General features: G+C 39.8%; 1 protein-coding gene across 2 annotated transcripts in view; it reads right to left on the bottom strand.

The window, feature by feature from the left end:
• MMP24 (matrix metallopeptidase 24) overlaps positions 1 to 13,978 on the bottom strand; it is a 38,740-nt gene that overhangs the window by 12,744 nt on the left and 12,018 nt on the right. For both annotated transcript variants that reach the window (XM_082227487.1, XM_082227488.1), the window contains exons 2-4: positions 7,922 to 8,070; positions 6,093 to 6,209; positions 1,190 to 1,494 (exon numbers count right to left, since the gene is read on the bottom strand). In XM_082227487.1, coding sequence (XP_082083613.1) covers positions 1,190 to 1,494; positions 6,093 to 6,209; positions 7,922 to 8,070 — 571 coding nt within the window. The remainder of the gene's footprint in view (positions 1 to 1,189; positions 1,495 to 6,092; positions 6,210 to 7,921; positions 8,071 to 13,978) is intronic.

Genomic DNA, 13,978 nt, shown 5'->3' with positions numbered 1-13,978 from the left:
GTTTTTGTTATATTTATGTAATTTCTACAGTGGAGTAAGGCAACCTCATCACACAACATGAAACCAGAAAAAGACTGTGGTGGGGAACAATAATACAAAATCAGAATAATCGGTACAAATATATATAGAGAGAGAGACTTCTGAGAACCATTGTTTTAACAAAATCCCTGAAACAATCAAGTAGTGTATCTATTTTCTCCAAGTACCCTCATCACAGCTGAGCACTCTACATCCAATTATTTTCCCCCAGCCTCTGGGTAACAGCCTCAGAGGGTGGGTGGCTTCATACTGTGGTATTACCTACTTGAAGAATATACTGGGATTTAAAATATTTGTATTTCCCACATAATCACCATAATTAGAGGAGAACATTTCACAGTGAAGCCTTGTTAAAAAATAATAATTGTATTTATAGCATGGACTTTATTGGAAAAGCATCACTGCACAGCATCGTCTCTGCAAAAGATGCTAGCATCAGACCTTGGGCTACAGAATCACTCGCTTGAAATTTATTTGAACCCAGATTGGACAACAGTCTTTTCTACCATCAATGGGCCTTTTTGCCCCAACTAATGGGTTGTTTTATCCCAAGAGTCTCCTGAACATTGATGCACAAGAATGATGTTTGAATAGATTGCACATCCCTAAAGTCCAACTAGCGTAGACACAGATCCCCAAATCCAGGAATTAATTCTTCTATTTGGACTTTTGTATGTAGGGTGTTAGAAATGTACATCCTGTTCAAATGTCAATTGCACAGATCTGAGTGCAGTTTGGATCTCAAATGCATCTGAAACATTTGATGCCATATTTACTTAGTACTTACAATAATTAATCTTTTTGTGTAAACTTAATTTCACCAATTAATTTTCTCTCTTTTCCCTTTTCCCTTTTACCTGAGAATTGTTCTAGTTTCTCAGGCAGCTAGATCAGAGTGCCATTTAAATTTCATCTGTCGGTTCATATTGCTTTGGATTTATAAGCAAAACTGGCATTATTTTTTGGAGGGCAAACTCATGTTCTTGGGCAGGGGGGGGGAGCACGGATTTTTGTCCACCTCAGTATCACCAAACTTCAGACCACATTCTTACAGGAAGTCCTGTGATGACACCTCTTCCTTTCTGCAAGCCAACTGCCTCATGAAATGTCATATCAAAAATACTGTTATAAAAACCCCATGTCATCTTACCATCATGGTTAGAATTTCCCAGTGTCCATGGTTCATCTGAATCAAAATGAGTATCGCCTCCTATCCCTGGTCCAGGAAAATAGGCATGGGCTAGGAATCCACCCTCCCCATCAAAAGGAGAGCTGTCACCATGGAAACCAGAAGCAAAAAATATCATAATATCTGCCTCTTTTCTGTCACTTTTAATTTCATGGTAAGGAACTTCTTCAAAGGTGAGCGGAGTCACCCTCTGCCAAACATCAAATGCTTGCCGGATGGCTTTCCTTGTATCAAGCTCTCCAACCTTGGGGGTGTAGTTGTGAACACTGTGAAGAAGATGAGAAGGGGTTTATTTAGGAGGATTCATTCAGAGAATTTCATATTTTCTGATGTTAACAAACATGTTTCAGGACTCAGATCGACACAACGGCAATACTACATTTTGAGCACTTTGATATATTTTGAGAGTCCTTTCAGGTACGGTACACATTATGAGGTTTACAAATATTTCCTACATAATAATAACAACTAGAGGGTTTAAAAGCAAAATTCAGAAAACGTAATGACTTAAAAGTATTGCATTCCAACAGCTAATCCATAACAACAAGGCCACCACAAATAAGAGCCATTTACTGTCCTCTCAATATGAATACTCAGGGCTTGGTCAGATGACAGGTTCCTGAGCTCCCAACTGGACATACGGGAAGTGTTTTGGAAACAGTAATATACCTTTATTTCCTAATCACAGTTCTGCACTGAATCTGGAATGCAAATTATGAAGGCTGTGGCTCAACCCTTTCAGCTACCAGACTGGCAAAGCATTTATGAATACTGGAGACTGGATGGGTTGATTCAGTGTAACCTCTCCTCGCAATGTTGTCTCAGTCCAGAAACAGGAACCTATTTGGATATAGTTTAGGGCCCCCGATAAATCATATCTCTATTCAAAACCCTACATAGCAGCAAACCTGGCAGTAGGATAAACTCCACAAGCTGCTATACAGAAAGCCAATCAGCTTGACAGTGTGGTCACTTGGTGGAATTAATCCCAGATAATCCGCATATGTAATACAGAACTGTCTTTATAGTGTAACTGCTTAGCATCCCATCCAACAGCAATGCTCAACTCTGTCCACAACGACTGCAGAATCTAGTACTAGTGCCATTTGCTTCTTGTATGGGTAAAAGTGACTGACTCAGGGATCTTAGCAGACTATAGTCTAAAAAGCATGTTGCCATTGATAATGTGCGGGATGGAAAAGGCATATGAAAAGTTACACCATTGTACAAAATCAGTGGGTTGCCTTCATCTAGAATACTGTGATCAGCACAGATGATTTAACCACAGGATATCACAGAATTAGAGTAATGTCAGTAAAGGATAAGAACGTTGATAGATTCTCACACGAGAAGAGTAAGAGAGAGAGGAATCAGGGTTTAGGGAAACCAGAAAGACAAAAATTAATAAATGTTGATAAAAAACAATGTTAGATGACTGGAAAGGGAGACTGGGGAATCACCTCACATGCAAAGAAAGGTACAGTGAATTTCAAGAAAGAAAGGATAGATGACATCATTACAGGAACGAGTTTTCTGAGACTCAGATGACTAACCCCCATCTCCTCCTCTGACATAGCCATGAGGTCAGAGGTTTTCACTCCTTTTTTCATTTGTTTGTTTAATCATAGTTTTGCAATACAACTGAACCTTAAAGCATGGTTTGTTCAATAAGCCAACTTTATAACCCTTCAGGGTGGAAACTCCTATTTTATCAATATGGCCAACATTCTTTGGACCTGAAATGAAAAGGACTGGATCTGTAACAGCCCTTAAATTGCAATTAATTGTAACAAAGATAATTATAATTTATCAATTTGACTCTATAATATTTTATTTTAGACTACCTATTAAAATATTCTGGCCTGGATTAAACTAAGCAGTTGCACTAGGAGCAGTCAGCACAAGAAGTGCTGCTAGTGCAATGAGTCTTCCCTCCCCCCGTACCCCCCTTTTGGCTCTGTGGGGGACAGGAGAACCACCAGAACAACATGCAGGGGGAAGAGGCCTGAGAGTATTCCACCTGGCAAGCTGAAATGTTTGTGCTGATGGAACCATTGCTGTAGAACCATGTTGACTTCCAGCCTTGCATTCGCTCCCATGCATTCATGGACAACTGTTAACAGGCATAATCTCTGGAACACACTCTGCTCACAAAGGGCAGAGCCAAGAACAGACATGGTCACACCTCCATATCTTTGAATCCTCAGCAATAATTAATGTTCCATGGCATGCCCAAGAGTTCCTAACTAAAAGAATAAACACAAAAACCAAAGCAAAGTCTGAAAACCTTTAAAATACCAGCACTTAAAAATTGGTTGTAGTCACCAGCATCAACCACTAGAGGGAAGCATGGCTATATATTAGTAGTTGTCAGTCTCTAGTTAAAAAGTAGTTACCAAATTTTCAGATAAAATTGTGAAACACTGCAGCCTGAAATTATACAAGGAATTATCAATAGGGGACTAAATCAATAGCTGACTATCAAGACAACTAAAAGGAAAAGATTGTCTCCATATAAACGGTGATGTGGGGTCCAGAATTTTATTTTTCTGACTGTAAATGCAGTATTAAGCAAGTTTAGCAGTCTCATGAGTCTGAGTCTGAGTCTGACCAAAACTGCAGTCTGACCAAACTGCAGGAGGCAGTGGAAGACAGGAGTGCCTGGTGTGCTCTGGTCCATGGGGTCACGAAGAGTCAAACACAACTAAACGACTAAACAACAACAACAACAAAGCAGTCTCAAGGTTGTAATTAATTATTTTCATTGCTATTATCTTTAGTTTTGGGACCTATAGTTGAGCAAGTTCCAGAGAGTCAGAGCTTAGTCATCCCTGGTTTACTAAACACAAGTAAAATAATAATAGTACTAAATTAGATCATGTTCAAATCTAAGGCATCAGAAAATGTTCCGATACAAATTGACTTATGCAAATAACCCTAATCTGCATTTTAAAATTCCAAATAGTTTTAAATACAAACATTTCTGTAAAACCTGTATCACTCTATGTTAATGGATGGCAATTTCTTTACAAACACATACCCTCCAACATTCCTCAGAAAACAGGGACATTCTAGCACACTTTTTGCTAGAAGTACAGGGAAGGAAATGGAATGGAAGTCCTGTTTGTGTTGCACATGGAGTGGAAGCCAGTTGCACATGCCCTTTAATGCCATCCCATAAACAACATAAAGCATGCACAAATAAATAACAAACATAGACATCTATTTCCAGAAGCACCAACACGTTACAAACAGTAAGCACTTTTGCATGAAACTGTAGTCTGGTGCTTGTCATTCTCTGATCTGTACTAAGTGGCTTATCTTATCACATTATGAGTGATACAAAAGAAAGCAGGGGTTCAGCACTTTTGATAATTGTATAGAAGGCTAAATTTCAGCAGGTGTAAAGGTGCAGGGGCCCTGTCCTCTTTTGCTCCTGACCACCACTCTACGATTCTAAACCTGAACACAACCCAAGAGAGGTGGAGCAATCTACTTCTTTTCTAAAAGAAGGATATTGTTACTATAGCAGTTATCATTAGATTGATAGCTGTGTCCATACTAGAGGTGTGTACGTACAGAGTCTTACAGGTGGCCAAGTATCTTAAAGAATCCCAAATCTTGAAGAATCCCAAATCTCTATCTGTTGCTTTAAGAACACCAGTACAGAGAATCTGTATGACTCTTTGGCTCTTGGAAAGTGTTCAATTTGTCCACTTTTATCCCAATCCAGGGTAACAAACAGGAAAACAGCACTCTCTGCTTGTGCCACAGCAAGCTTGAGAGAAGGGTGGCGAAGCCATATTGCTGCATGCTTGGAGGTTGAGGAAGGAATTGGCAAACTGTAAAGATACATATGGAGCTGTCACACTTCAAAGGGATTTCCCCATTTACTTCAATGAAAGGGGCAACACACACAAAGGAATGCATTCATGGACATTCTACCAATAACTAAGCAAAGAATACAGGGGAATGGAGAGCCTAATTTAAGTCCAGTTTTAACATGGAACTTTTGGCTCCTACTTTTTTTATATATAAAGTAAGCTAAAAATACCATTATCTATTGAAATTCATCACTTAGGCAGACTGAAATGTAGCATTCTCCCTGAAGCAGACTTTGCAATCACTTCCATCTTGCAAGGTTGGAATAAATTAAGATAAAATAACTAACAAAGTCACCTTTTCAGCTAAGTTTAGAGGGAGTAAGTGTGTCAGACATCAGATTAAAGATAGCAAAAATAAATGATTAAAGGGCTTTAAAGAAAGAAAGAAAAGACCCTGTTGTCTTTTTACTTATAAAGGAGAAATCCATTTTAAGCTAATTTTATACATGGAATTTGGCAGTTCTGACCCAGTCAAGCTTTGCCTGCATCAGACTACCTGCTGCATTGAATGTCCACTTATGTCCAAGTCACTCATTAATTGTGTTGTTTTTTTAACAAAAAGCCTGACTACGTATATCCAAAAAATGTAAGCAAAAAAGCTCAAACCCATGACTTATGCTATGGTTACTAATGTAATACAATATAATATAATATAATGCTTCGGTAATTGCCTGTATTTTCATTTTATAGATAGGAAACAGAAGCTGGAAGACAGTGGTTTGACTTGCCACTCCTGTCACATGTCTTCTGGGGCGATTTGGGAGCAGGCAGTACCTCTGAAGGGAAGAGATTTGGACTAGGTGCCTCCAATTGCTTATCCTTACTGAAAATGTGTATCCTGGGCATTTATATGCAGCAGGCTATTAAATAAGTCAAAATTACCTAGGGATATTGATTGCTATATAACATACAAACACGCACCCTATAGAACTCAGTTGAATATCTATGTATTGAACTTTAAAATACAGGATTGTACACACCTGTATGTGATATGCTTCTGCCTCCACTTTTGTCCAGTTAGCGCATATCGCTTGCTCCTTCGTCTATGGCTTAGGTGGGGATGATCAGGAACACCACAGCGAGGCTTCTTCATCCACCTAGAAAGCGAAATATTCCCTAGTGAGTCTGGGAAATATGCTAAATGGAATGGTTATGAGCTAGGCTGTCCTGTTTGGTGGTTCAGCTACAAATAATGAATGCTAATTAATGGGCAACCGAGATAAGCTAGGAATGCAGATTACACCTGCCTGCCTAAGGGTGTTCTGCCCAGAGGGCAGGCGCTGAAATGGAATAAAGAAAAGGGCAGCTTGAACTGGGCCAGAAAAAGAGCTTTTAGAGTTTTTGAAGCAGGGTAGCAAGAAGCAATCTTGAGGGCTTGCTGTTGCTTTTGGAGACTGAAGAGGTTTAAGAACTAGTGCCACATTCATGCATGCAGTTTCTCCTATCCTTTCAAGGCACCACACATTTTCAGGATTATCTTTCTTCACAGGGAACCCGCAAAACAACAGCAACAACAAACAAAAAAAGCACCTATCTCTGGAATTTCGAAATCACTCAGGAAAGTGGGGAGGGAGCTTAAAACAATATTTTAACAATGACTTGGATCCATTATAGATGGACCCTGACCATTAGGTCCAGTCATGGCCGACTCTGGGGTTGCGGCGCTCATCTCGCTTTATTGGCCGAGGGAGCTGGCGTACAGCTTCCGGGTCGTGTAGCCAGCATGACTAAGCCGCTTCTGGTGAACCAGAGCAGCACAAGGAAATGCTGTTTACCTTCCTGCCAGAGCGGTACCTATTTATCTACTTGCACTTTGATGTGCTTTCAAACTGCTAGGTTGGCAGGAGCAGGGACTGAGCAACGGAAGCTCACCCCATCGCGGGGATTCGAACCGCGACCTTCTGATCGGCAAGTCCTAGGCTCTGTGGTTTAACCCACAGCGCCACCTGCGTCCCTCCATTATAGATTAGACCAAAGTAAAAATACCAATACATTACCAATCAGTTTATCTACATTCTGAGCTGTAGGAAGCAGGAAGGGAGGAAAGTTGACATTCATATAACTATGTGTACATAAGAGCCAAACTATTTGCTCTTAATGTGTGATTTTTCTTTCAGAAGTAGCTAATGCTCCTCTGCCCACGTAAATTGCAGGAATGGGGTTCCCCTGTTCCAGATTGCAATTGCACCACAGTAGAGGGCTAAATAGCTCTCTGCTCCATGCCAGGGTTCCAATATGGAACATCACTCCCCACAACTGTCCTGCCCTGCTAGTTATTTCTGCAAGAAAAATTGTGTGCTCATTAATAACATCTCATGCAATCTGGCACTATGCAAATCAGTAAAGATCAGGCTCAGATTATGTCAGAGACGCGTTTTGAAATAGCGTATCTTCCAGAATATAGAATGGTTTAAGATATAGAACTGCAATACCTCTGTATATATGGGATTTAGACAAAACCCAATAATGGTTATATTATACATTGCACACAATGTTGTTTTTGCATGTCAGAGTTCCAGTTGTTAAACCGATTTAGTTAAACCAGCACAAATCCCTGTATGAACACACTTATTTTGGATTTAACATGGATTATGTTAGTTGATCAGTTCATTTCCAGTTAAATTTATTTAGCAAGAAATGGGGCTTGGTTGGCCATTTGAGCCAGGAGTCAGAGACATGTTCTGTTCCAGAGAATACATAAGCACCAAGTGAATTTATGCAGGTCCACATTATACAGGATTTCATCCAGCAATTAATGAAGATTCTGCTGAATACAATGCTTTCAACTGTTTACAAAAGTAATTCTTACTCAATAGTCGTTGGGTCCAATACTCCTGTCACAGGGATGCCATAAAACTGCTGCATAGTGGTGACTGCAGACTGCATAACTTTTCCTGAGTGCAGAGCAGACATTCGGGTGTCAGAAGGGAGCAGATAACCATAGGTTTTTAACCAGCTCTGAAAAATATGGTAAAGCAAAACCACGTTTACAACATAGTCTGATTTGACAGTATATATAAGCAGGTTAGATGTGCTATTCTTAAAGTGTTACACTCTTATTAGTTTTAATATACAGTGGTACCTTGGGTTACAGACGCTTCAGGTTACAGACTCCGCTAACCCAGAAATATTACCTCGGGTTAAGAACTTTGCTTCAGGATGAGAACAGAAATCAGGCGGCAACGGCACAGCGGCAGCAGGAGGCCCCATTAGCTAAAGTGGTGCTTCAGGTTAAGAACAGTTTCAGGTTAAGAATGGACCTCCGGAACGAATTAAGTACTTAACCCAAGGTACCACTGTAAATCCAAAGCTGAGACAGTTTGCTGCATATTTTGAGCTCATTTATTCTACTTGGTATATCTGAATACATGCTGTTTTGAGGATAACAATAAAAGTACAACATGAGCAAAGCCTGATTGCCATAATCAGTGCTAGTTTGCTAACCTCCCAGGGGTGGTTGAATTACAGTTTGTGTGCAAATTTATCTCTTTTGTCTGCATACAGGTCATTAGTGTACATATCTCAATTTCAGCTGATGTACTTATTTTAAAGTATATGCCAGGTGGTTCTGAGGGTAGAGGGTAGGTAGATTGCTCACACATTTTTGTTTCACAATCTTGGTGTGTGTGTTTTTGTCATACCCAAAATGTATAAACCTGTTTACGATAGTAGTCCGCATGGTTTTTGTGTTATCAAAGTGCTTCAGACTACATAGAGTTCCAATGAGAATCAAATTAGGGTGTGACAAGACAATGTAGGAAATCAATGCATTTAAATATGACCAATACTTGAAAGGCTTTAAGAACACATTCGCAGAGAAAAATTAAAACATTGCCTTATAACAGATCAGGCTATTTGTTCCTCTAGTCTCGACCACGGCTGTCCAGTCTGACTGGAGGCAGCCTCAAGCAAAGGACTGTCCTGTTTCCAAACAAAGCTTTGGTTCAAACTATATGTGACAGTGCCTGTTTAAGATCTCCCTCTATTGCATATAAAATGGGGGAAGGGAATGAATTCACCATTAGTCCATAGAATTCTAAAAGGAATATGTACTCTTAGGCAAACAGCTAGGATTAAAATTTTATATTAGATTAAAAAGTGAAAAAGTTAGTTCTCTATTGAAAGTAAGTCATAAAGCAATCTTAACTGGTGTTGCTACCTACATAGGATTTACCAGCATAACACACACAGTGTTTGCAAATTCTGATGATAAGATGTTTACAGACCTGTCATGTATAGAGCAGAGCTCACAAGTTAAACCAATTCAACATATTTTCAATGTAGCAGTAATGTCTTAGGTTTTGACATCAACCAATGTAGCTCTACTGCACAACTATTACAGACTACAGTAGTAATTTACTCAAAATAGTCTACATTCTGAGGACTAAAAATGTTGCGTTGGTGACATTTTTTAAAAATAGCATGCTTAGGACCTTTCTTTCTTCACAAAATGCAGCCGCACCAGGAGGAGGACAGGGTGGGATGCAGGGAAGAGATAATGCTTGGGACTATGACTTGGAAAGAGGGTTAGGATTGAACTCTTTCTTCCATACTGTTTCTATATCAAATATCCCCACAAAGCTATTATATACGGCAACATTTCTCCAATTATATTTGTATTTTCTCTTTCATAAATACATAGCAATATCCAGTTGTGCCCATCTACTCGTGCAATGGATTTTCACAAGCATGACTCTGTTCATACACACACACACACACACACACACACACACACATATTGAGGTATTTATGTTGCATTTAAAATGCTAAATAACTCAATCCCAGAACAACAGTCCAGGACAAAAATAACAGCAGGTACTGATATGACAAAGAGCTGAAGAAATCCAAATTAAATGGGGTTAGACATATATAGGAATTACCGTACCATAACAATATAGATTAAAATTTATACCCATTGGATACACATGGCCACTAATTTTCAGTAGATAGGCACTGATCATAATCACTTGAGCTGTTTGCAAAATGATTTTATATTTGCAGTTACCAATGAAAAATATTTCAAGACAGTTCGATTTAATCAAATCCAAAACAAATGTCTCACCCGAAGCCTGCAAAACAAAACTTCATTGATTTGAGCCAAGCCATCCTGAAAGGCAGAAAGAAGCTTTGGTGCCCTCTGCCTCAACTATACAGCCAGCCCACCTAATTTGCACATTGTTGTGCATATTTTAGAAATGTATTTTGCTTTAATTTGAAAGCTGCATAATCCTGCTCTGCTGTTAACTTAATACATAAAAATACACAATTTGTCTTAATTTATGTCATTAGGTCCAATAAGGCAGAATTTTTTTAAAAAATTAATGCACAATGGCATCCCAACACTGACTTGCATCCATTTCAGAGGATTTACTACATGACAGCCCAGGGTGACCACATATTTATTTATTTGCAACAATTTCCATTAGCACCTACACTGCAGAATACAGGATAAACCAATTAGTATATCAATATAGATGGATCACCTCTCAGGGAAAGCTTAGGAGAACAGGTATCTGTTAAGCAGGCACCTAAATGCCATATTGTAGGTCTCTGCCTGGTGTTCATTGCAAGCACCTTTTGAAGGGCAGGTATCATCACACTAAAAGCTCTGGTCTTAATGGACAAAACACAAAATTCATGCAGCGCTACTATAAGTGCCTCAAGCACCTGAAAATACTTGAGGTCTTGTGCATCAAATCTGCATACAGGTAGGATTCCTACATGACAATGCCCTTGTTTTTTTCAAGGCAGAGGTGCTTTATTGTTATGGGTTTTTCTTTTTCCTTTGATTCTCATTTTGTATTCTTGAAAATATATAAAGGCAGTAAAAAGGGGTGGGGGTGGGCAGAGGTATCAGCCAGCCAGTTTTTAGATTCCAGATGTATTAAAATGACAAAAACAAAATCCTGAGTCATTAAGCCACAGAAAGGCTATTAGTCAGACACAACATCTGTTCATCAGTTAGCTACACAAATAATTTTTGGGGCTTCCAGGATAAGGTATCATCAATTTTAGGGCTAGCTGTTGGTTCCATGTACAAATCATTGAAAGGCCGTGTTCTCCTATATTGCTAATCAAGGAGGATTGTTCTTTGGGTATGCTTTCAAAACTAAAATCCTACCTTATTTGTCTCTGCTAATTATCTAGGATCTCAATTGCTAAACACTCCAAACTAAGATCATAGATATCTTTGATCACAAAAGCCCAATTTTGCAATCCAAAAAGTTCTGACATATTGATCTCAGTTTACCACAAATACAGCTCAACAACAATCTCAACATGCCTTCTTCTCTCGGGGCTTGGGTAAGCTTCCTCTAACCATACAAGAGGAGGAACCAATACTCCTTTAGCTTTATGCACCTTTTAGGTCACTGTGGTCTGTGAGAGGGCTTATTCTGCAAGTTCCAAAGCTGTCAGAGGCCTGCTCCACAGTAATTCTGAACAGGGGCAGCCACACTGAAAGCCCTGCTCTGTGTTACAGTATTCCTGACAAGATACAGCAAGTGCCCACTGGCTACACTTTCTGGAAACAATTGAGGACATTTTTGTTCCAGCTACATGAATGGGTTTCTGCCATGGGTGTCTATTCTGTATTGGGATATATGCTATTTGTGTGTTTATTTTTAATCGTTTAATTGTTTTTAAGGTACTTTTATTTCACATCACATTGAGAACTGTGTGTAAGTGGTTATTAAAATACAGTATAAATAAATAAAAACACATCAACGGTAGGCAACCTTCTTCCTCAAAAAAAGAAGCTGGACCCTTCATATTTTTTCAAGGTGTGTTTATTAAAAGCAGGAAGTATTAGAATTCTTTTACACCAACATTTTACCAAATCACCAAATTACCAAGCCAAATTATCATGTTTTTGGAACTCATTTTTAATTGGGGCATCTATATGTTGTTATCATCATTTTGTAGGATTTCCCCATCTTTTTTCTGCAGAAAACCTGATTGTATTGAACAACACTGGAGTTCTACCTGCGGAACAGAAGTTTTTCTTCCTGCCCTGTTCCTTCCAGCCCCCATGTGCACACTCCAAAGGGCTGGGGACCCTACAAAGCAGATTTGGGGAGATGCAGGGGGGGAGGAAAGGAAATGTTAAGCCCCTTTATGCTAGGGGTCCCCACATGCACAGCACCAGAAACCTGCTACGTGCCCCAGAAGAAAATGGGATATCCCATTTTTTCATGCAAGATTGCGGCAACCCTTTTGAGTGCCATACCCTTGCCCTTGCCTTTTGGGGGGTGGCGAGAGCAAGGCATGGGTCATGTGACTCACCCAGAAGATCATCTCAGAAGATGTATGTCCCTGTCTTGAGTCTGAAAAAGTCGGGTGGTACGGATACAGCCCTTAGCTGTAATATGTGCAGTGCTTTATCGAGCAAGTGAGGCTATCCCCATGCATCTATGCTAGGAGATGGAGAACCTGCAGCCATAAAAAATATTGTTGGACTCCAGCTGCCCTCAGTTTCAGCAAACATGGCCAGTGGTGAGGGGTGATGGGAGTTGTAGTCTAGCAGGGCCACAGGTTCCCCATTCCTGGTACACTCAATGCATGCCATTTTTGTGAGTGTGATGATGATGATGATAATTTTAAAAATCTGTCTTATTTGCACTAAAATGCACTTTTGCTTGTTTAATTATTAAAATAATTGTTGGTGTTTTAGCACCAACTAAAAAGGCATGACTTTCCTGGTAAGTTGCATATTACTGGGCTACTTCCCCTACCACTACAAGTTTCCCTTTTAATTTCAGCTTTAAAATTTTAGCATCTCTCTTCACATTTGTGTGTGTGTGTGTGTGTGTGTGTGTGATAATCAAACAAGAGAGCAAAAATAAAAAGCACTTAAAGCAATTATTGGGCAGAGCTAGGCGACAAGGGGAGACAAGAGAAAGCAGGCTGAAATCACTTAGCGATGACAAGGGAATTGTATAGCTGCACCCTCCCAGGCAGAAAATCAACCCACAAAGGTAATGGTAGACATAAATGGCAGTGTTGCAGGCTGGCCTTGCCTTCAAGGCAGTTGGCATTCCACACAGATGGATCCCCCATATTCTCTCCCCTTGTTACTCTCCTGTAACTGTACATTTTGGAGAACTAAGAATTATGCCCATTATTTCAGGATGCAAAAGATTACCGTATTTTTCGCTCTATAACACGCACTAGACCATAACACACACGTAGTTTTTAGAGGAGGAAAATATGTAGGCATGCAAGCCGTAGGCATTCCCTCCATAACACGCACAGACATATCCCCTTACTTTTTAGGAGGAAAAAAGTGAGTGTTATGGTGCAAAAAATACAGTAATTTTACCTGCACTCGCTTTTGACCTTAAGACGGGTCTCAGAAATCTTTCAACTTTCTTAGGATGTTTAAAAATTTGCCTCTGTATACTAGGCACATCATTACTTTCTCCAATTCTAGCAGAACGACTGCAGGAAGACAATTTCCAAAACTATAACATATTTAAGTTAGAGGACTATTATGGGTGGCACCAAACCCACTGGCAGACCAATTCTGTGTTACAAAGATGTCTGCAAATGTGATTTGAAAGCTGGCAGCATCAACAACCGCAGTGCCTGGAGACAGGCAGTCAGGTCGTGAATCCATTGCAGTGGCCAGAGGAGGAATGACCACTGGGAGGAGTGCAGAGAAGAAACGTCATGGTGCATCTGCGGCATCATAACCAGATACCTTCATCTGCCTCAACTGCAACAAAACATGTCTCTCCTGTATCGGTCTCTACAGCCACAGCAGGTGAGGTAAAGTGAAGTCACTGTTAGAAATTTACCTCGCCTGCTGTGGCTGTAGAGACCAATCTGTCTACCAACACAGACAGATGCCAACAACAGCATATTA

Source organism: Podarcis vaucheri (genome assembly GCF_965113315.1).
Source record: "Podarcis vaucheri genome assembly, chromosome: 6".
Classification (NCBI taxonomy): domain Eukaryota; kingdom Metazoa; phylum Chordata; class Lepidosauria; order Squamata; family Lacertidae; genus Podarcis; species Podarcis vaucheri.
The sequence above is the reverse complement of the archived record's forward strand: the minus strand, read 5'-3'. Positions and strand labels throughout refer to the sequence as shown.